Consider the following 21336-nt stretch of genomic DNA (forward strand, 5'->3'; position numbering starts at 1 on the left):
GGTAGCTCAATGGTCAATGGTACCTTTAGTTAGACTCAAGGTATAGATAGGTAGGGGGTTTGGCCTTCAATTTTGGTAGTCCGCAGCCTTCGATCCGTGACTAGGTCACGAAATTTTGTGGGTAAACCTTAAATTATTGGGTTACTACTGTATTATTTGAGCCAATATTTACTATTTTCTTTTAACTACTTGTTTACAGTAATTCAAGGATTTATTTCGCAAATAAAATCTTTCTAAAACTTATTAAATGTAATTATGTTGGTCTCAATAAAATTAAAAATAGCTATGAATTATCATTATAATAATTGTGAATTTGGAAAATTTATAAGTCAAAATTATTGGAAAAAATTGATTAATTAACAAAATTTATTTTTTTAAAAGAAATATTTTGTGTCCAGGATAGTCATATGATAAAATCAATTTTTTTTAGTAAAATTTAGTGTCATTGCAAAGGTCTTGATTTGAATTTGTGTCTTTTCAAGGTTTCATATAATTCGCACCGATAGGCAATTTATTATGATAAGTATTTAGGCTGCATTCGAAAGTGCTCTATCTCTAGATACATAATTAAGAAATGACCTTGTATCACGTGAACTAATGACATTTTTAAAAATATAAGCTCATCCCGATGTTACACTCATCAAGACCTTTCATTTGAGTACCCACATCAATTTTTCATATATTTTATGTATTTAGATATAAATGTATGTATGAAAAATATATCAAAAATGCATGTAGGTACTCAAATGAAAGCTCTTGATGAGTGTGACATCAGGATGAGCTTATATCTTTAAAAACGTCAATAATTAAGAAAGTACAGTGCACTTCAACACAATTAAGAAATGACCTTGTATCTTGAGAATTATTGACATTTTTAAAGATATAAGCTCATTCTGATGTTACACTCATCAAGACCTTTCATTTGAGTACCCACATCAATTTTTCATATATTTATATATATTATATATATGTATATATGAAAAATATATCAAAAATGCATGTGGGTACTCAAATAAAAGCTCTTGATGAGTGTAACATCAGGATGAGCTCATATCTTAAAAAATGTCAATAATTAAGAACTGACTTTGCTATCTTGTCAACTAATGATATTTTTGAAGATATAAGCTCATCCTGACATTACACTCATCGAGGCCTTTCATTTGAGCACCCACATCAATTTTTCATATATTTATATATATTATGTATATGTATATATGAAAAATATATCAAAATGCATGTGGGTACTCGAATGAAAGCTCTTGATGAGTGTAACATCGGAATGAGCTTATATCTTAAAAAATGTCAATAATTAAGAACTGACTTTGCTATCTTGTCAACTAATGATATTTTTGAAGATATAAACTCATCTCGATATTACACTCATCAAGACCTTTCATTTGAGTACCCACATCAATTTTTCATATATTTATATATATTATGTATATGTATATATGAAAAATATATCAAAAATGCATGTGGGTACTCAAATGAAAGCTCTTGATAAGTGTAACCTCGGGATGAGCTTATATCTTTAAAATATATATTATATACAAGTATATATGAAAAATATATCAAAATGCATGTGGGTACTCAAACGAAAGCTCTTGATGAGTAGAACATCGGGATGAGCTTATATCTTGAAAAACGTCAATAGTTAAAAAAGTATAGTGCAATTTAACAAAATTCATTATTTAATAAAGCAAAATTTTATTTATTTATAGTTCACAAGTCACGACAGTCACATAGTGACTGCAAGGTTGCTAGTTTATTATTAATTGAATTATCGAAAATTTTAGTAACTTAATTTTAAAAATTAATTGATCAAAAAATTAGTCACTTACTTTCAGCCTCTAATTTTTATAGAGCTCGTGATAATACAAATTTGATTTGTATAAAAAATAATAGAGTATCTTTATTACAAAAGTTTAAAAAAAATTTATAAAGAAAAAAAATAAGAACAATTACAGAGCGTGTTTATTCGGCGAATAGGAGGTTCAATGAGGCCGATCAGCGGGTGTTTATTCCCTCAGGCACCCTCGTGGCGATATGGGGGCAAGTACACGCATGGGGGGTGTTTATAAACGTGTGCATGTACGTGTATTTATACACTAGGTATATATGAAGGTGGCGTGCGGCGGCATACGCGCTCTATCGCACAATGTGAGAAACTGAATGGCCCAGCGTGCCCGCGGTGTTCTAGTATTGATGCGCTGTTTGTACGGTGCCCCGCGTGTGGCAACCTTCCACTCCAAATAAATACGAAACTGTGTTTAATCCACGCGGCGTTTATCAATTCTATCAATGTACGGACCTATGTATATACTTATCGTCTGATTTAGATCAATGCCGGAAAAGTAGTACCTACAACTTTTATTGTATATGTATATGTATACAAATGTATGCGCTGGACAATGCAACCTCTGTTCTGCTGCACGGTATAATTATTTCAATTTTTTTTAGGCTATCAGTTGTATTTTTGCTCAAGGGGTTTATTAATATTTATATTCAGTAAATACTTTCAGTATTTTTCGGCTGCTAAAGAAATTTATTTCTTAATTTATATTATTAAGAGAATAAGAGAAATTTTGTCAATTTATTATGACAAGTATTTGGGCTGCATTCGAAAATTCTCTATCTCTAGATACATAATTAAGAAATGACATTGTATCTTGTGAACTATTGAGATTTTTAAAGATATAAGCTCATCCTGATGTTACACTCATCGAGACCTTTCATTTGAGTACCCACATCAATTTTTTATATATTTATATATATTATATATATGTATATGTGAAAAATATATCAAAAATGCATGTGGGTACTCAAATGAAAGCTCTTGATGAGTGTAACATCGAGGTGAGTTTATATTTTTAAAAATGTCAATATTTAAGAAAGTGCAATTTAACAAAAGTCATTATTTAATAAAGCAAAATTTTATTTATTTATAGTTCACAAATCACCCCGAGTCGAAATTTCGATCGGATATTGAACCTCCTGATCCGAAATTGATCGTACTTTGAGCTCCATGGTCCGACTAGTTCGTATATTGAACTTCCTGATCCGAAATTGATCTTACTTTGAGCTCCATGGTCTGACTAGTTCCGATTTTGAACGTCTTGGACGTACTGTTTACCGAGAAATCGCATTTTGAACTCCTCGGTCCGACTGTTCATCGAGAGATCCGACTTTAAACCTTCAAGTCCGATAAAAGTAATAAATAAAATTTTATTAATTATAAATAATTATTGAACAAATTAAACTAATCACAAAAATAATTTCTGTCCATATTAACCTGTAACTTTCATGGATTTATTCTATTTATTTATACATTTATTATGTTTTTATAATTCCTCAAGCGCAATATAATTTGTGTTAAATTACATTTTTCGAGAAATAGTTCAATTTATTTTTTTTTTTTTTTTCAAAATCCTATGAATATATAAAGATAATATTATAATATGTGTTGAAATTAAGAAATTTTAAACACATACATCAAAAATATATTTACATTATAAAATACATAATTTTTAAAAAATTTAAAAACCTACTAGAAAATACTATTAAAAATAATTATTTATTCCTTGTAAACAATTTTTTCACAATATATATTCTTCAAATAAAGATGTAATTATAATAAATTCATACATATTTTTAATTAAAAAAAAATAAGTCTTAAATATATTTCTGATGTAATATTTAATACATAAAATGTAATTAGATTTTTGGCAAAAATCGTGATAAAACTTCATGGATAAGGTAAGAGCCCCAGTATATGCTCAGGCCCCAGTATATGCTCACTTCTGGTATTTTTGCATTTATATAATTATTGAAAAAAAAAACGTTTAAAAATTTCCTTAATATTATTGAACTATTTCTGAATTTAAATTGATGATGTTATTAAATCTTACAATTTTTAATAATTAAGAATTAAATAATTTTTAAACGGCCGCTGTTATTTGAACCATTTGCACAGGTGCCGCGTCGAGTAAAGTTTCCCAACAACGAAGACGCCTATTTCTAATTTGCTGTTTAACGGTTATTTTGTGCCTCAAATTTATAAACGTGTTGTTTTTAATATTTTAAAGTGTTTAATTTATGCAATAAAATAAGGTAAACATCGATTTTATGTTATTAATGAATTATTAAATGGTGATCTAGTACTAGTACCGTTTTTTTAGACATGTTCTAGTATATGCTCAATATTTATTTATTTTTAGTAAGAGGTTATGGCTTCTTGTAAGCATTTTTTAGATTAGACTTTACTTATAAGTTTTTAATGTTTTATCATAATTAAAATCTTATATTAAATTACATAAATAAAATAAATTTTTTTTTTCGAGAAATATTAAAAAAAATTTATTTTAAGGTCATATATGAAATTCAATTCAATCAGTTTATTTTCACTTCTTCTTACTTCTATTATTCTCGTTCCGTGTTATTTATCGGTACTGCTTCATATATTTGTGTCTGAATTTTTACACGCTTTTATAAGCTTCATTTGTATGTTTGTTTGTAACCGACTCCTGTGAACTTGATTTTGACCCACTTCAAACGGTCAGATTTCATTTAAACTTCGTAGACTTATCGAGGACCGATGACAATACATTAATTTGATGAGATTATTCCATTATCCTAATTAAGATCGTCAAGATTGAATGATTTTTTCACGCATCCTTCTCGCGTGAGAGCAAGAGAGATAGGGCAAGCGCATGGTCTTACGTACGAGTACTATTTCGATTCGAGCACTAAGATCGGCACACTAGCCAAGGAAACAGTCAAAATTATACTACCTAACAGTAATCACGGAATTAATAGTAGTTCAAAATAAATAAAACAAACTAAAAAGTAAGAACCAAATAATAGGTTAAAAAAAAACTAAAAAAAAAACGCTTTTTATAGAAAACCAAACTAAAAATAGAAAATAAATTTTAATAAATTTGAATTAAGAATAATGTAAAATTTTAATAAATATAAATTAATAATAGTGTAAATAAGAAAAAATGTATTTTATTTTAAAAAAGCGTGGGGTGCTTTTAAGCTATTGTCGAAATAATAATCCTTCTACTTATATCTGTCAATAAAATATTTATAACTATTGACACCATGCACCCTACGCTTTTTACAATAAAGTACATATTTTTCTTTATTTACACTATTGTTAATTTACATTTATCCAAATTCATTTTCTCTTTTTTAGTTTGGTTTTCTATAAAAAGCATGTTTTTTAGTTTATTTTAAACTTATTACTTATTAAATTAAATTTAATTACTTATTAAACTATATTACTTATTATATAGAAGCAAGGTGCTGCTAATGATTCTACCGCGACACCTTCAATGTTTTCAGTTTTATCGCACTTACATAAGAATGATCTTCTATCATTTAAAAAATTATCACCATTAGCAACAAATACGTTATTTGCAACTACTCCACGAATAATAGTAAAGTGATGATTAATTTTACAATTACGAATGTTTTGTAAATAAATACAGCATGATCATTGCATAAAACAATAAATCAGTCCAAATTGGAGATGGTTATTTTTTAGATATTGCACCACTAAAGATTGTGTTTGCAAGTTATCTTTATACATTTCAGAGACATATAGCTTATTCTTTTTCATAAGCCTCAAGTATAGTCTTATAGTAATACTATCAATTAATAACTCACTTCATTGAATTTCCAGCATAATTATTAATGGAATATCAACATTTTCAAGACACTTGTAATTGGCAACACTGTAACAATTATCAGAAGTTTGATTCAAAATTTTTGTGTGTACTTTTTTGTCCTGACAAAAATTACGTACATTTTCATTTGCTGATAGTTGAATAAATTTTGTCATTATTATGAATTGGCTTTGAGATCTTGCTAGCTGCCTATCAATATGTCAGGTACCATGCAACAGTGTTAATATTTGATTATTCAGATCTTCGAATTCATAGCACGTATGAACCCACAAAAGTCCTAAATTTTTCACTGTCAGGTAAATGGATTAATGAGTGTATATTTAATTTATTGTTTAACCAAAACAATTGCATATCGTTAAAATTGATTTGGTCTTAAAACAATTAAAATGTAATAAGTTACAGTTGAATTTTTAATACTCTAATTTTAAACATTAAAATCTAAAATAAGATATTAAAAATATACAGAACAATGTACAAAGTCTAAGGTAATATAAGATAAGAACTTAGTTCTTGCATTTTTTAACTAATAAACATTTGTAAAAATAGTTAATTTTCATCTAAACACAATATCAAGTAACATAAATTATATAAATGATAAACCGTCACCTTACAGATTTAGTTTATGAGAATGATGAGATGTGCATCACCTCATCGGTCGTACGGCGTAGGGGTTAGTTATCGGTCTGGCAATCGCGCGGCTTGGGTTCGAATCTCGGTTAGAACGGAATGCGATTTTCACTTTATTTCTATAATTAGCAATAGTTAGGTCTAAATTAAGAGTCAAATGGTCTAACATTGCGTTACCTCTACATCAAAATCAAACTAAAAAAATGGCATTGAAAAATTCTTTTTTTTATAAATTTTTAATCAAATGGCATGAGCCAGACTTAAAAATTAATTATGGCCCAGTCCTGGTATTATTATTATTATTATCATTATAAAATACGATCAAGGCGTTCAAAATCGGACCGAATTTTTATTTCTGTCTGATCGTACTTTGGACTCCAGAGTGGTAAAAACGGAAATTTGTACCACTGTGGAGTTCAAAATACGATCAAATTTAACATGAAAATTTATCGTACTTTGAACTCCATGATCCGAAGTTGATCGTACCTTAGGAGGTTCAAAATACGATCAAAATTTCGACTCGGGACGGCAGCCATATAGTGACTACAAGGTTGCTAGTTTATATTATTAATTATTTAATAATTTTTTTGATAGAAAAAATTTCAGTTTAACTTCAGAGAATTTAGTTCAATTTAAAATAAAATTAATTAAAACTTTTATTTTGTAAGTTAGCATAGAAAAAAAAAGTAGGTTTGATTTTTTTTGAGTTAAGCAGATGAATAGCACATGCGCAGTATATAGAATAATTTCTAATAAATAAAATTAATGGGTCGGACCTTTTCAACAAATAAAATCTAAAATTGTTTTGTAAATAATTTTGAGTTTGATGTATTTTTATGAGTAGAAGAAAGGCCTTTTTTTAATGAAGATAAATATATTCTGAATATTTAGTTTCGAAAATGAAACTTGACATTGATATTTACACAAGTAGAATAGAGAAAATATTTGCTGTGTAGTTTGAAAATATTACTGGGCACTGACAATCACAAGAGAAAGGGACAATTCTTTTGGTGGAAGATCACCGACAGCGAGGAGGGCACGTGTCCCCCCTTTGTTAAATGTTTCGTACAAACGAAGCTTGCTCATCAATTAATATTTATTTTAGAGCCTTTTAAGCTCGCTCGCTCATTAATTTTTTAAAAAATTAAATAAAGTTTAATTATTAAAAAAAAAACATTGTTTTTTATCGAGTGAAAATATTTATCCGACACACTCTGTTTGTATTTTGGCCAGGCATTAACTTGAGAAACTCAAGTATGAAAGAGAAAATGCCCTAGAATTTGAATTGGCCACAGTAAAAGCGCGTGGCTTGCCGCTGGTCGTCATCTCTTGGCTCTCGTGCTCACCATGCTCCGGAAATGTGTTTGTATCCGTTTAAATAGTAAGAAAGTAGACCGTAAATTTTTTCGCACAGCAGGACTAAAAGATCTGACAGTACCTGAGAAAATGGTAACAGTGTGTACAAAAAAAGAAAGGCAGAGAGTGAAAAATAAATAACAGCAGTACAATAACAATATACTAACGAAAAGGGAAGTAATGTAAGACACCCAAGGGGGTAGATGGACTCGCGCCTGAACGCGCGCGACTTTCGGTCATCCGAGCGTGTTTAACCCCTTCTTTTTTTCTTCATTATTATTACATACACATTTAGCGTAATTACTGCGTTTTTGCGTGTCGCAAGTGATGAATCATTTTTAAAATTTGCATTTTTACACTTGAATTAACATCCGCTTAGATTTTATTAAATAAATAACAATTTTGACTTGAAAGAAGAAAAAAAACTTTATCGCTGTTTAAGATTGCAATTGTGTAACCTGCAATAATATTTTTCAACTGAAAAAAATAAAATTATTAAATTAGATGTCAAGTAAATACATAATAAATATATTGCCAGTAATGTTTAATTATTACTTAATGAATTTTAACAGCTCTAATTTTACAAGTAATTATTTAAATGAAATCTCGCGTAAATGACACAATTGCAAATAAATTAATTAGCAAACCGGTTACTTAATAATGACTTTTAATACGTAATTTATATAATCTTTAAAAGATTATTTGACTTCAAATCTCACAATTTGCAATTTAAATATATAAATAAATTTGTTCTGTCGACATAATGTGAATATATATTATTCTTTAATTTTTAGATTCATTTCCTTTTTTTAATGCATAGTATACAGTGTCAATGTCCATATGTATAAATATAATATTTAAAGAAATTTTTTTTAATAAAATTGATCAATTATTAAAAAATTTTCTAGCTTTTAATTATTAATTTATTAAATTATTTATTTATTAATTTTTAATTATTCAGTAAAAATTTTTGTAGAAATTCTGATGGAATTTTTTTAGTTAAATTTTCAAGTATTGAATATTTATTTCCATAAAATATTTAAATAAGAGAAAATATGAGGTGAAAATTAAGAACCCACAAAATTTTTTTTTTTACTAAAATAAGCCATAAATCAATTTTAATGTTTTTCACTTTTTAAAAGTAATATTTGTGTACACGCAATGTCTATTGCCACTGGTAAAAATAGTGAGAGTAAAATAAAAAAGACATGGTTCGTAAAAAATTTTTAGCCTCAAAGAAAAATCACTGAGACCGTCATATAATTTTATAGACGCTGACAAAACTCAGAGTACCGCTAAAATTTTTCTGAAAAAACTTATATAAAATTTTATTGCTCTCGGGTACTACGCGTACATGCGGTAAACCGTGTATCTCCAAAAAACTACCGCAAGATAAAGAATAGAAAGTTGTTTATATTTTTTACATTTTGATACTTTCGTAATAAATCATATTCAGGGCATTTCTTTTCTTAACTTTAGGTAAAATGTGTTTTTAAATTTATTGATTTATTGATTGTTGACGTACTTTTTAGCCACTGAATTTTTATTTTTTTACCATTCTGAGGTTTTTTGGTACTACGCAGAGTTATACAAATAATTTATATTTTTTATCAAGTATTTAATTGTTCACTTTCTCGACATTAAAATTAATTATCAGCCAACTCCTGTACAAACTGATTAAATAAATTTTGAAATCTAACGTCATGTCAATAATTAATTACATTTATTCAGTTTGAAAACATGTTCATTATTTTTCAAAGAATAAACTTATCACCATGATAAATAAATATACTAAAGTTTCGTCAATTAAAAAAAAACAACGTGTGTAATTTCACATTTCACATCATATAATGTGTAAGGAAACAAAAAGTATGAAGTAAATGTTAAATATTAGCATTGGAATAGAGGCTGCTCGTAGGCTAATCGGAGCAAATATTAGTGTCTAGGAATTGCTGTAATTTTTTGTTTAAAAAATAGTGTTTGGATAGTTGGCTTTACTTTAAATAAATAATCCGTATATTATAATATAAATGGCTTCTTCTTTTTTAGCTGTACAAATTTTTAGATTCCAACTAAGAAAATTCTGAATTGAAATAAAAATGGTAAAATTTAAACAAATATGTCTTATGTCAATACAAGTTACACTTATATGCATATAACTTTAAATATTCACACTTGTCGGGGTTATCTATAGTGAGGCAAGAAGTGTGCTTTACATATTTCATGTTATTCTTCTCAGGTCATTAACCATTAAATAAATTTTTATTCATAATACAGTGCCCACTCTCTAAGATATTTCAGCTGTGTTTTAATTTTTTCATTAGTTACTAACAAAAGAAAAAAAGATAATTTGTTGGATCTTAGAGAGGGAGCACTGTGCGTATTTACATTCAAGAAAAAAAATTTGAAAAACTTTCCGCTCTATTTGATCCAAAAATCCGCAAAATATTTCTTACCACAAAATTTTGAGCTTTTAGAGCTCAAAAATACATTTTTCACATATTTTTGATAATCTATATTATTAAGAGAATAAGGAAAATTTTGTGTCCAGGATAGTCAAATGATAAAATCGGTTTTTTTAGTGAAATTTAGTGTCATTGCAAAGGTCTTGATTTAAATTTGTGCCTTTTCATGGTTTCATTTCATTCTCATCAATAATCAATTTATGATGATAAGTATTTAGGCTGCATTTGAAAATGCTCTTTCTCTAGATACGTAATTAAGAAATGACTTTGCTATCTTGTCAACTAATGATATTTTTGTAGATATAAACTCATCCCGATGTTATACTCATCAAGACCTTTCATTTAAGTACCCACATTAATTTTTCATATATTTATATATATTATATATAAAAATGCATGTGGGTACCAAATGAAAGCTCTTCATGAGTGTAAGATCGAGATGAGCTTATATCTTAAAAATATCATTAGGTGACAAGATAGCTAAGTCAGATCTTACTATTGACATTTTTAAAGATATAAACTCATCCCGATGTTATACTCATCAAGACCTTTCATTTAAGTACCCACATTAATTTTTCATATATTTATATATATTATATATAGGTATATATGAAAAATATATCAAAATGCACGTGGGTACTCAAATGAAAGCTCTTGATGAGCGTAACATCGGGATGAGCTTATCCTTTATTAAAAAGTTGATGTGACGTTTTCATTGTTGTCGCTTTTCGTTACTATGGTAACCACTTTGGCAACGGTTATCATAGTAACGGTTACTATGGCAACGTACAGTGCAATTTAACAAAAGTCATTATTTAATAAAGCAAATTTTCATTTATTTATAGTTCACAAGTCACGGCAGTCACATAGTGACTGCAAGGTTGCTAGTTATATTTTAATATATTTTTGATAATTATATTTTAACAACAAAGAATAATTTTAAGAAATTGTCATATTAAAAATTAATTAGTATTGTATTGTTATTTAAATAATTCACTGAATAAACATAAATGAGTAAAAAAAAAATTAGTTATCAAACAATAATGTTTGGTAATTTTCTGCCCAAATAAGTAGGCCACTATATTTTATTGTGAGTACTTAAATAATATACACATAAACGCTCATTATCATGATGAATAAACGAGGTTACTAAGATTTATGTAGCCCAATAAATTACCCATAACAGATTACGCAACATTGTTTTATTAATCAATATTTTCATTCATAACGCGTAGTACGTGATTAAAAGTTTCTGGGTGAGAATTTAAAATGTCAATTTATAATTTTATTAACTTTAATCATTCAGATATTGATATCATTCACAATTAATTGCACAAAAATAACGTTTTTATGTCAGTTACATTTTATCCAAGAGAGATGATCTTGAATTTATTTATAAAAATGGTGGATGTCATACAGTTAAGAGCGTGTTTTTTAAATAAACCATATTATTTATTTATGTTTTGAATATTTTTAAAAATAATAATACACACAAGCCATTTAATTTTGACAACTACAAAAATATTATTAATTTTTAACTAAACACAATTCATTTAAAATGTCAAGTGCAGCGTGTGACATAGATGAAATATGTTAAGAATTAATTTATCGTGACATATTTGTTAAATGTATTGAACTAATATTATGTTCTTTTTGAGTGCAAAGCAGTGCAAGTAAACTTGTTCATTTGCTTATTTATTTAATTTATCGATACAAAATCATACTCGCGAAAGAGATTTATTAACAGTTATCACGGTTCCGTCTGTCTAAATTTCTTGACACCAGAACTGACAAAAATTAACATGTTTTAGCTATATAGTATCAATTAAAATAAAATGGAGCACGAAAGTTTTGATGAAAAAGATTTTTTTCTGAAAGTTTTGCGTTCGGGATTAAAAAATGACAGCATTTCTGACGTCAAAATAGTAAAAAAGTCCAATAATGACAAAAAGGGCCACAACTTTTTGAGCAATTTGCTTGCTGTAACTCTAGAATACACACAATTACTTTCAAAAAATGGTTCGTCCAAAAAAATTAAGGATTCTGCTAATTTGTATATAAAAAAACCACTGGCAGATAAAACCCACGCGCTGTTGTTCGAAATGGATGTCTTCGATATAGAGTCAAAAATTTTGAGCGACGTTTTGCCTGAAATTGAACAGATAGTTGGGGTTAAAATTGGCCCTAAATTTATTTATCAATCAAAAGAAACTTCTGCAATCATAATGGAGGATTTGCGTCAATTTCAGTTTAAGAATAAAGACCAAAAGTCAGGCTTATCAAAAGGTCATCTAGGCATGGTCATTGAAGCTCTTGCTAAATATCATGCAGGATCTATTGCGTTAGAAGAAAAGGTATTTTTATTTCTTCATATTTTTCGATTTCCACCAAATGAGATTGATCAATAATTACTTGATTTATTGAAATTAAATAATTTTTTAGCAACCAGGCTTTCTTCAACAGTTCCGTCAAAGTTTATTCAGTTCACAAACGCATCCGAATTTTTTAGGAATGTTAGAGACTTGTCTAGAAGTCCTTGGAAAAAATATGCTTAGTTGGCCGGATGCAAAGTTTGTTGAAGCCGGTTATAAGCTTCAAAATATCTCTAAGAGTATCGTAGAATCTTCCAAGAAAAATAATGACTATGACGAAGACGAATTTTGTGTTTTGAATCACGGCGATTGTTGGGCCAATAATGTAATGTTTCGTGAAAATGACGCGAATGAGCCGCTGGAAGTTCGTTTAGTAAGTTATAAATTAATGATATAGATTATTTCTGATTACAATTAATAAATTTGAATTAGGTTGATTTCCAATTGCCTATTTGGTCGTCTCCAGCGATTGATTTACTGTACCTACTTGGTTTTGGTCCTGCATCTGATATCATGTACATATTAGATGACTTCTTCTTGGAAAAATATTTGACAACTCTAAAAAACACTATGGAAAAACTTGACTGTAAAAGAAAACCGCTGACTTTGGATGAGCTTAAATTGTCAATGTGGAAGCGACGATCTTTGGGTCTGATAAGCGGATTGATATTTTATCCTAAATTTGTGATTCAAGCTGATGTTGTTGTTCCTTTAAAAGAAGTTTTAGATCATCAAATAAAAGAGGTCAATATGTATTCAACGCCGGAAGTTGTCGAAAAATTATCGAAGGTAATTCCTTTGATCGAAGAAAAAGGATATTTGGATTGAACTCTAATAACTTATACAATAAAACATTCAATTTTATCATTTTAAAAATTTTTTTTGGTTTATTTATTTTTGATAAAACCTCAGAAAAATTTGGTTAATAGTTAATAAGTATTTACACGCCAAATTATTCTTCATAAATTTGTAGTATTGGTGGAATTTCAAATTATCAAGTGTTATAAATGTATGAAATATTAATATTATATATTATCTATCTTCGTTACGTAACTGATAACCCGAGAAATGATATGAGCGACGGTTCAACATCTAAATATATATTTATATCTATTGACATAGGTCAGCGGTCGTGTAAATAGAATGGCCAAAATTTTTCATCATTCTCTATTGCTATTAATTGAATATTAATCTTTGTTTGTCGCATTTTTTGTTATGGTCACTTTATTGGAAAATTTAATCGACCCCCGACGATTTATTTGATGATAAATTCGATTAGATATCTAGAAAATTAAATTACTGCAGTGCATTGCACGGAGAAAATTATCACTGGGTTTTTTTTTTTTTTATTATTTGTACTGTCTAGCATTTTTTAAAAGTGAATAATTTATTTTTTTTATAAAAGTTATTTAATAGATATTTTTTAATTTGCAAAAAATGTATTTTTTCTTAGAAAATTATGCCGTAAAAAATTAAAAAATTTTTTACTAGTTATTACAGTAGTTTGGAACTTGACACATATGTTGATGATGGTCGCGCAATTTTTTTTTATCTTAAAAAGATGGTAGTTAGTTCTGATAACAATTACATTAATATATAAAACATCTACAAAAAAAGAACTCAGTAAAAAGTGTTAGTAGAAATTATAAGAGCCAAAAGCAACGAAGATGAGTTTTAGTGCTTCGAATAATTCCAATTAATGTTGAATTAATGATATTCATGATAATGATGCAGATGAACTTCTGTAAATCCGTTTAGTAAGTCAATATACTCATTAATAAACTGATTAATTAATTAATTAATGTTTTTAGTGTAAATAATTGTAGTGTTAATTAAGTTAGATTGATTTCAAAATATTTAGACTTTAATTTCTCCTGTCGTTACCTTAAATTAGATATGAAATACTGATGATATTTTTTTTTTAAAGATAATTAATTAGAAACACTTGCAGAAACGATCATGTAGACAGCGTGTTGTAAAAAAATCCAACTTTTAAGCATCAATGGAAAATCAAAAAAAAATTATTTAAAATTTCAAGTAATTATTTTTATAAGCATATATTTTACTTAGTAATAAATTATGCTTATAATAAATTTTTCAATGATTATCAATGTGGGTAAATAAAATTTCTATAACTTGTATTTATAGTAACTGATGTAATGCTTGAAATTATTTAGCGTATAAATCCAAATATTTGTAAACGTTTCTTCTCTCTTTTTGTTTTAAAGCGGCTGTCGTTTATTGACCCTATAATGCTCACTAATCGGTGATCGTTATTATTACTTTTGGGTAAATTAAAAGATAAGACTTAAACGTTGTACAGGTATATCTCTTTTAATCGTAATAAATTAACAGATGGTACGGTGAGTACACTTAAAGGCATTTAAAGCCGAGGAAACCGCGTTAGTATACGGTTGTGAGTTATCGGGAGTAATTGGGAAGAGATATCTCTTTAACCATGAGTATTGAAACGGTTATTAGAAGTGTTGAGAATCTACCCAAGTCTATTGATAATATTCAAAAGGTAAGTTGATTATTATTATTTTTTTTTTTTTAATTTATCAATTCACTCCATTCAATTTTATTTTTATTACTTCGATAAAACCATAACATTTTTTTAATTCATTAAATAAATAATTTTACAACCTTTTTATTTTTTTTTTAAATTTTTTTTATTGATCATCAATTCTCATTTTAGATAAATTATTTTTTTTAATTATGTAAATAAATATTTATTAAATCTTTGATTAATTTTTTAAATTATAATAGTAATTTATTTTTACTTGAAAAAAAAATTTATTAATTAAAAAAAATAATTTTTTGATTATTTATAAAAGTATTAACTCCAAAATTAAGACAATAAATTATTTTTAGAATGGAATTGTGTCTGAAAATTCTGACTGGACGAATATGATTTTCGAAAAAATTCTCCTGAACGGATTAAGGGACTACAAAATCCAAGATGTAGCGATAATTAACAAGCGTTTGGCGTGTACCAAAGGACAGAATTTTCTGAGCCAAGTGTGGAGGCTATCCTTGAGATACACGTGTGTACCCAAGAACAATTCATTCAAGAGAATTAAAAAAATAGTGCATTTAATAATGAAAGAAGAGCCATTGCCGGGGTTCAGTTTGGATTTCATCCGGGAAAATGGAATATTCAACGTTGAGTTGATGGTTTTCACCAACATATTACCTTCGTTGGAGCGACTGACCGGTCGACAATTTGCGCCACGGTTCTTCAGCGGGTCAACTCAGCCACCGACGATAATTCTCGAAGACTTAAAACCTCTTGGATTCAAAAATAAGTGCCGGCAATCAGGATTATCACAAGCCCACATGCTTAAAGTCATCGAAGCCATTGCACAATTTCATGCTGGATCCGCTGCATTAAACGAACAGGTAATTTATTATTTTTTTTTCTCTTAATCGTGATTAAGCTAAAAATAAATGTAATGTCTGGTTTTAAAAGAATTACGCTTGTTTAATGAAATATAAAATGTAAATGAGAATAACATTATTAAATTTACAGCAACCAGGACGTTTTCTACGTTTTACGTCGAGATCATCGTCCGAAGAAACACATGCCAGTATGTACGATTGGTTGGATTTTATCATTGATCAAATAGCTGATAAAATTCGTAAATGGTCTGAACCTTGGGCAATTCGTGCTTCGGATAAGTTGAAAAAATTACGCAGAGTTACACAGCATCAAAAACTATTGAAGGTGTCGGAGTACGACAACGACGAGTTTTGCGTGTTGAACCACGGCGATTGTTGGATTGGCAACTTTATGTTTCGTGAAAATGAAAATGGAGTGCCGCTGGAAGTACGAATGGTGAGCAGACACTTGATTAACTGTCAGAAGTAATCATCTTAGATTATTAAGACAATAAGGAAAATTTTGTGTCCAGAATAGTCATATGATAAAATCGGTTTTTTTAGTGAAATTTAGTGTCATTGCAAAGGTCTTGATTTGAATTTATGCCATTTCATGGTTTTATATCATTCTCATCAATAGTCAATTTATGATGATATGTATTTAGGCTGCATAAATCTCTGGATACATAATTAAGAAATGACCTTGTATCTTGTGAACTATTGACATTTTTAAAGATATAAGCTCATCCCGATGTTACACTCATTAAGAGCTTTCATTTGAGTACCCACATCAATTTTTCATATATTTATATATATTATATATATGTATACATAAAAAATATATCAAAAATGCATGTGGGTACTCAAATGAAAGCTCTTGATGAGTGTAACATCGGGATGAGCTTATATCTTAAAAAATGTCAATAATTAAGAACTGACTTTGCTATCTTGTCAACTAATGATATTTTTGAAGATATAAGCTCATCTCGATTTTACATTCATTAAGACCTTTCATTTGAGTACCCACATCAATTTTTCATATATTTATATATATTATGTATATGTATGTATGAAAAATATATCAAAATGCATGTGGGTACTCAAATGAAAGCTCTTGATGAGTGTAAAATTAGGATGAGCTTATATCTTTAAAAACGTCAATAATTAAAAAAGTACAGTGCAATTTAACAAAAGTCAAAAATTTTATTTAGTTAAAACATTTTTTCTTCTGCAGCTGGACTTCCAAATGTCAGTCTGGACTTCACCAGCGGTAGATTTACATTACTTCATCAACACCTGTCCAGAAGTGAGCCTCAAAGTCGACTACGATGACTATTTTATAAAAAAGTACGTCGAAATTCTGTCTAAATCAATGAAGAGGTACGGCTGCAGCACACCACCTCCAACATTGCAAGATATTACCCGAGCGATGCACAAAAGACGAATCTACGGGCTGATGTCTGGATTGATATTCTATCCGCGGATGATTGCCGATGTTTCGGACATCGAAGCGATAGACGACTGCTTCAAAAGTGGCACCACCAAAATGAACATCTTCAAAAATCCACGGGCTGTCAAGGCGCTGAAGAAAATGATCCCTGCTATGCTCGAAAAGGGTTACTTAGATTAATTATTAAATGTATTGTTTCTCTGTAAATTTATTTGACGGACAATTTTCTGGAGTTGTGTAAAATGTAAAATGTGGTGTAAAAAAATATGGACGTGTTGGAAAACCCTTGCGCAACTGTGGCAAATTTTTATGAAGACCTACTTTCAAGTACTACAGAGTACGGTAGCAATTTGAAACAGACTTCTGTAAATTTACAAACACAGCAAGAAACGCATAGCAGTGAATTGTTTGAAAAAAAAGGAAAAAAACTTTGATTTATAATAGGGCAGTAAAGCAGTAGGTAAAATCCTGTGGAGTTGCTCTTGGTAACCTACATCGTGAACAGAGAAATTGTTGTGGCAAGCCTCGATGGGTGGTTTCTGGGTTCTGATGGAATAAGAAAAGAATAAGAAAAATGAAAAAGTTAAATAGATAACGCGGTCGTATCTTTTAAGTGAGTGCGAAAAAGACAGAAAAAGGTAAAATGGAATTCTAAAAGACTAAAATTTCTCTTTACTCTTGGGATAGAAGCTCAGGTCCAGTAAGAGACTGCTGTTAGTAAATTTATGTACTACTTCGCACAGTAAGTCAGTCACTCGGTCGTACAAGTCAACCACCTACATATACAAGTAGTAAATCAAATGGTGGTAAACTAGCAGCTACTGGAATTTTGTAAAAGTTTACTATGGTTTAACGTGTATGGGGAGCTGGACAATGCTCTGAAATTAAAATCAGTACACTTAGCTTTTAGTGGACTACTGTATACTATACTGCCTTTGTCTAATCTATGTCATTTCTTTTTAAGGTTTTGAGAGAAATGAATTTTCTTAAATGCGAGAAATTTTAGGCGAGAAAAAAAAATGACTGTAGTGAAGAAAGTAAAAGTGTAAAATTACACTCAAAGATATATTTGTCGTGGTATCCAGGTTACTCGCTCGTAAAAATATATACTGCTATTGTTAAAATTTCAGTAGCTCCCAATGTAATTAGTCATGTTCTGTGTTAAAATTTTTAAAAAATACTTGTGAGGTAAAAGGAAAAATTATTCTCATTTAACAGATTAATATTTTCTGATAGAAGAATTTTTTTATATACTTTAAATTATTGTTTTTAAGCGTCTATTTAAATTATTATTAAGTTAAATTATTTTACCTGTATTTTTAAGTAATTATAAAAATGTTAATAGTTAATATTTATTTGAAAAATTTAAAAATACATCTGTAAATAAATTTTAAAATTTTATTTCTTAACTTATTTGTCAGTGTGATGTTTTATGAATACAAAAACTAATCCCGTAGTTTGTCAGGTTTGACGTTTTGATAGAATAAGTTATTCAAGGGAATCCATCTTCGTCTTTTGGGGCTAAATTTAAGGAGGTACTATTCGATTGACCAATTTTAACTGGTAATTTTTTAACTCTGACAATAAAACCTAAGATAAATTCAAGTTGGGCTTTAAAAATGTAACAAAAATTATATTTTCCCACAAATTGAATCCAGTTGTATTACTAATTCTTCAACAAAGATTATATTTATTGTCTATTAGAATCATAAAGGAAGAGGTATTTTTTTTATCCTCGCGGGTGTGGAAAAAATAAAATATAGCGGTGTAATACAATAAAAATTATATAAATATAGTATAATGGGATGTAACGTTTATAAAAAAAAATAGATAAAAATTATATTGAATGCACAGTAGCAACAAAGTGCCCACAGCAAGCGATAAATCCAAGTCTCGCGTTGACGGTAGAAAGTAGCTAATACAAATAGATGTATGTTGGTTAAAATGTAGTGACAAACAGTAGTTGAGTTTGCCATTGTACTTGAGTAGCAGTGAATAATAGTTTGAGTATTTTACCCGCAGTCTAGTGTCCCTTTTTGATACAAGTGAAATCCCCAATTGGAAAATAGTTTGTCGAGTGGCGGACTATATATTTCTTTTTTTCAATATATAGGGGTATATTTACTCTGATAAGTTTGATTGGCGAGAAGTTTTGATTGCACGCGCCAGGTTGTCATCTTGTATATATTTATTACAATATACCCGTGGGATCGGTTATTAATGTTTGAGTGTATTTAGGCTCGAAATCGATAAATAATATGTCTCAACTATCAATGTTACAATATTCTAACGCGATTAAGTAAATTGACGTGCTAAAGAGCCGTAGAGAATAATACAATATTAAATACGACAGTAGAATGTTTGGAAAGATGCGGGCGAGGTGCATGGATCCTCAGTGCGTGGGATTTTTTTTTCTAAACTGTAACTTTGGTTTTTATCGATACTTTATTTGCAATTTATCAAATTACCGAGGAATTTTACGGCTTTGTTGGTGGGCATACTTATTCTTTCGGTAATTACAAATAGATTTATAATGCCTTTAATATAGATGGGGGATGAAATATTAGTGTCGTCGAATAATAGTTTTATGATGAAAAATTGTTTATTAGGTCCTTAAAATCATTTAGTGGAAAATTTTATTTTATTCTCGTGAAAAGGTATCGATATCAGAATTTTTTTCGTTATATCCCACACTTTAAAAAGATTTTTTTTATAAGATTCTTTAGAAAATTTTCTAGCCTTTTAAGTTAAAATTCTTGATAGATTTATTTGAAAATTAAAAAATTCACTTTTTTTTTTAATTTATATTTTAATATACGTAGTTTGAAATTAAGGATTGATAGTATTTATCTACTGATAAAATTTTTAATATTGAAAGATCAATAAAAAAAAGACTTATAAAAATTTCTAGTTAATTTACTTCACCGTTTTCGAGAAATTAATTTTGAAATGCGCTTCTTATACGCAGCGAGGTAAAAGAAGCCGATAAGGTTAGTGAGGTTTCTTTTAAGGCACTCGGGTGGTAAAATAGAAATCATCCGATTTGAATCAATTTTAAATTTTTGATACTAGAATTAATAAATATCTAAAAATATTTTATAAACAAATTTTTATGAAAAAAAATTAACATTAAAAATTAAAAAAAATTTTTAAAAGTATTTTTTTTTACAAATCATTTGATTTCTAGAAAAATTAAAGAAAATTTTAGTTTTATAATTTTGATGGTGTCTTTTTTTTTTATTAATTTTTCGAAAATAAAAATTTTATAGACTTTTTATCAGTTGAGAAATAACATCAATTCATTTTTAATGAAAAATGATTTTTTTTATTTTTAAAATTATCTTTTATTTAATTTTTGTGTTTTGAATGCAAAATTAATTTTTTTTCTAATTTTTCTGACCAATTAAAGGGTCGTATACCTCAAAAGATATTCTAAAAATTAATACAAAAATAACCCCGTACCTAAACAATCTACTGTACAATAAAACTGTTAAGCTGATGTGTATGTACCTCGAGCGAAGGTCTCTGGAAAAAATTTAACTACTTGCAGGTATTGTAAAATGAACAATTGCGCAAGGTCAAAATCAGTAGACAAAATTGGGCATGTTTTGGGATTCTGTGGCTGTTGCTGCATTGAGTTGTCACCAAAGTCTTGAATTTTTCGAAAATACAATAAATCATAACCATAACATAACTTTCTGAATTTATGGGTCAATTTAGGGTAGCTTGAATTCTAGGTAAGCCAAACACTTTCACTTGATACTAAAATTTTCCTCACTTGTATATCTATATACATACAATATTCTGCTACTGTTCGTCGTAAGTATAATTTTGATATCCTACCCCGAATAGAGAGAGAGAGCAGAGTAAGAAGAGTTGTAAGTAAAGAGTGCGTCATAAAAGTACGGAGTTAAAATGTAGGGAGTAAACTTCCCAAATCTACTTTCCCAATTTTCTTTTAAAATTCTTTTGTATGAAACTCAGGTTAGATTTTT

General features: G+C 28.5%; 2 protein-coding genes across 2 annotated transcripts; both read left to right on the forward strand.

Annotated features, from left to right (window-relative positions):
- Positions 1-11460: 11460 nt before the first annotated feature.
- Positions 11461-13338, forward strand: LOC123274535. Its single transcript, XM_044742195.1, has 3 exons — positions 11461-12492; positions 12581-12883; positions 12943-13338. The coding sequence occupies exons 1-3, from the start codon at positions 11974-11976 to the stop codon at positions 13336-13338; spliced, it is 1218 nt and encodes a 405-aa protein (XP_044598130.1). The 5' UTR covers positions 11461-11973.
- Positions 13339-14667: 1329 nt separating this feature from the next.
- LOC123262758 lies at positions 14668-17941 on the forward strand. The gene is made up of 4 exons (XM_044725159.1): positions 14668-15034; positions 15385-15912; positions 16043-16348; positions 17126-17941. Exons 1-4 carry the CDS (start codon positions 14969-14971, stop codon positions 17519-17521), a joined length of 1296 nt encoding a protein of 431 aa, XP_044581094.1. The 5' UTR covers positions 14668-14968; the 3' UTR covers positions 17522-17941.
- Positions 17942-21336: the final 3395 nt, after the last annotated feature.

This window comes from Cotesia glomerata, linkage group LG1, assembly GCF_020080835.1.
Source record: "Cotesia glomerata isolate CgM1 linkage group LG1, MPM_Cglom_v2.3, whole genome shotgun sequence".
In the NCBI taxonomy this organism is placed as follows: Eukaryota; Metazoa; Arthropoda; class Insecta; order Hymenoptera; family Braconidae; genus Cotesia; species Cotesia glomerata.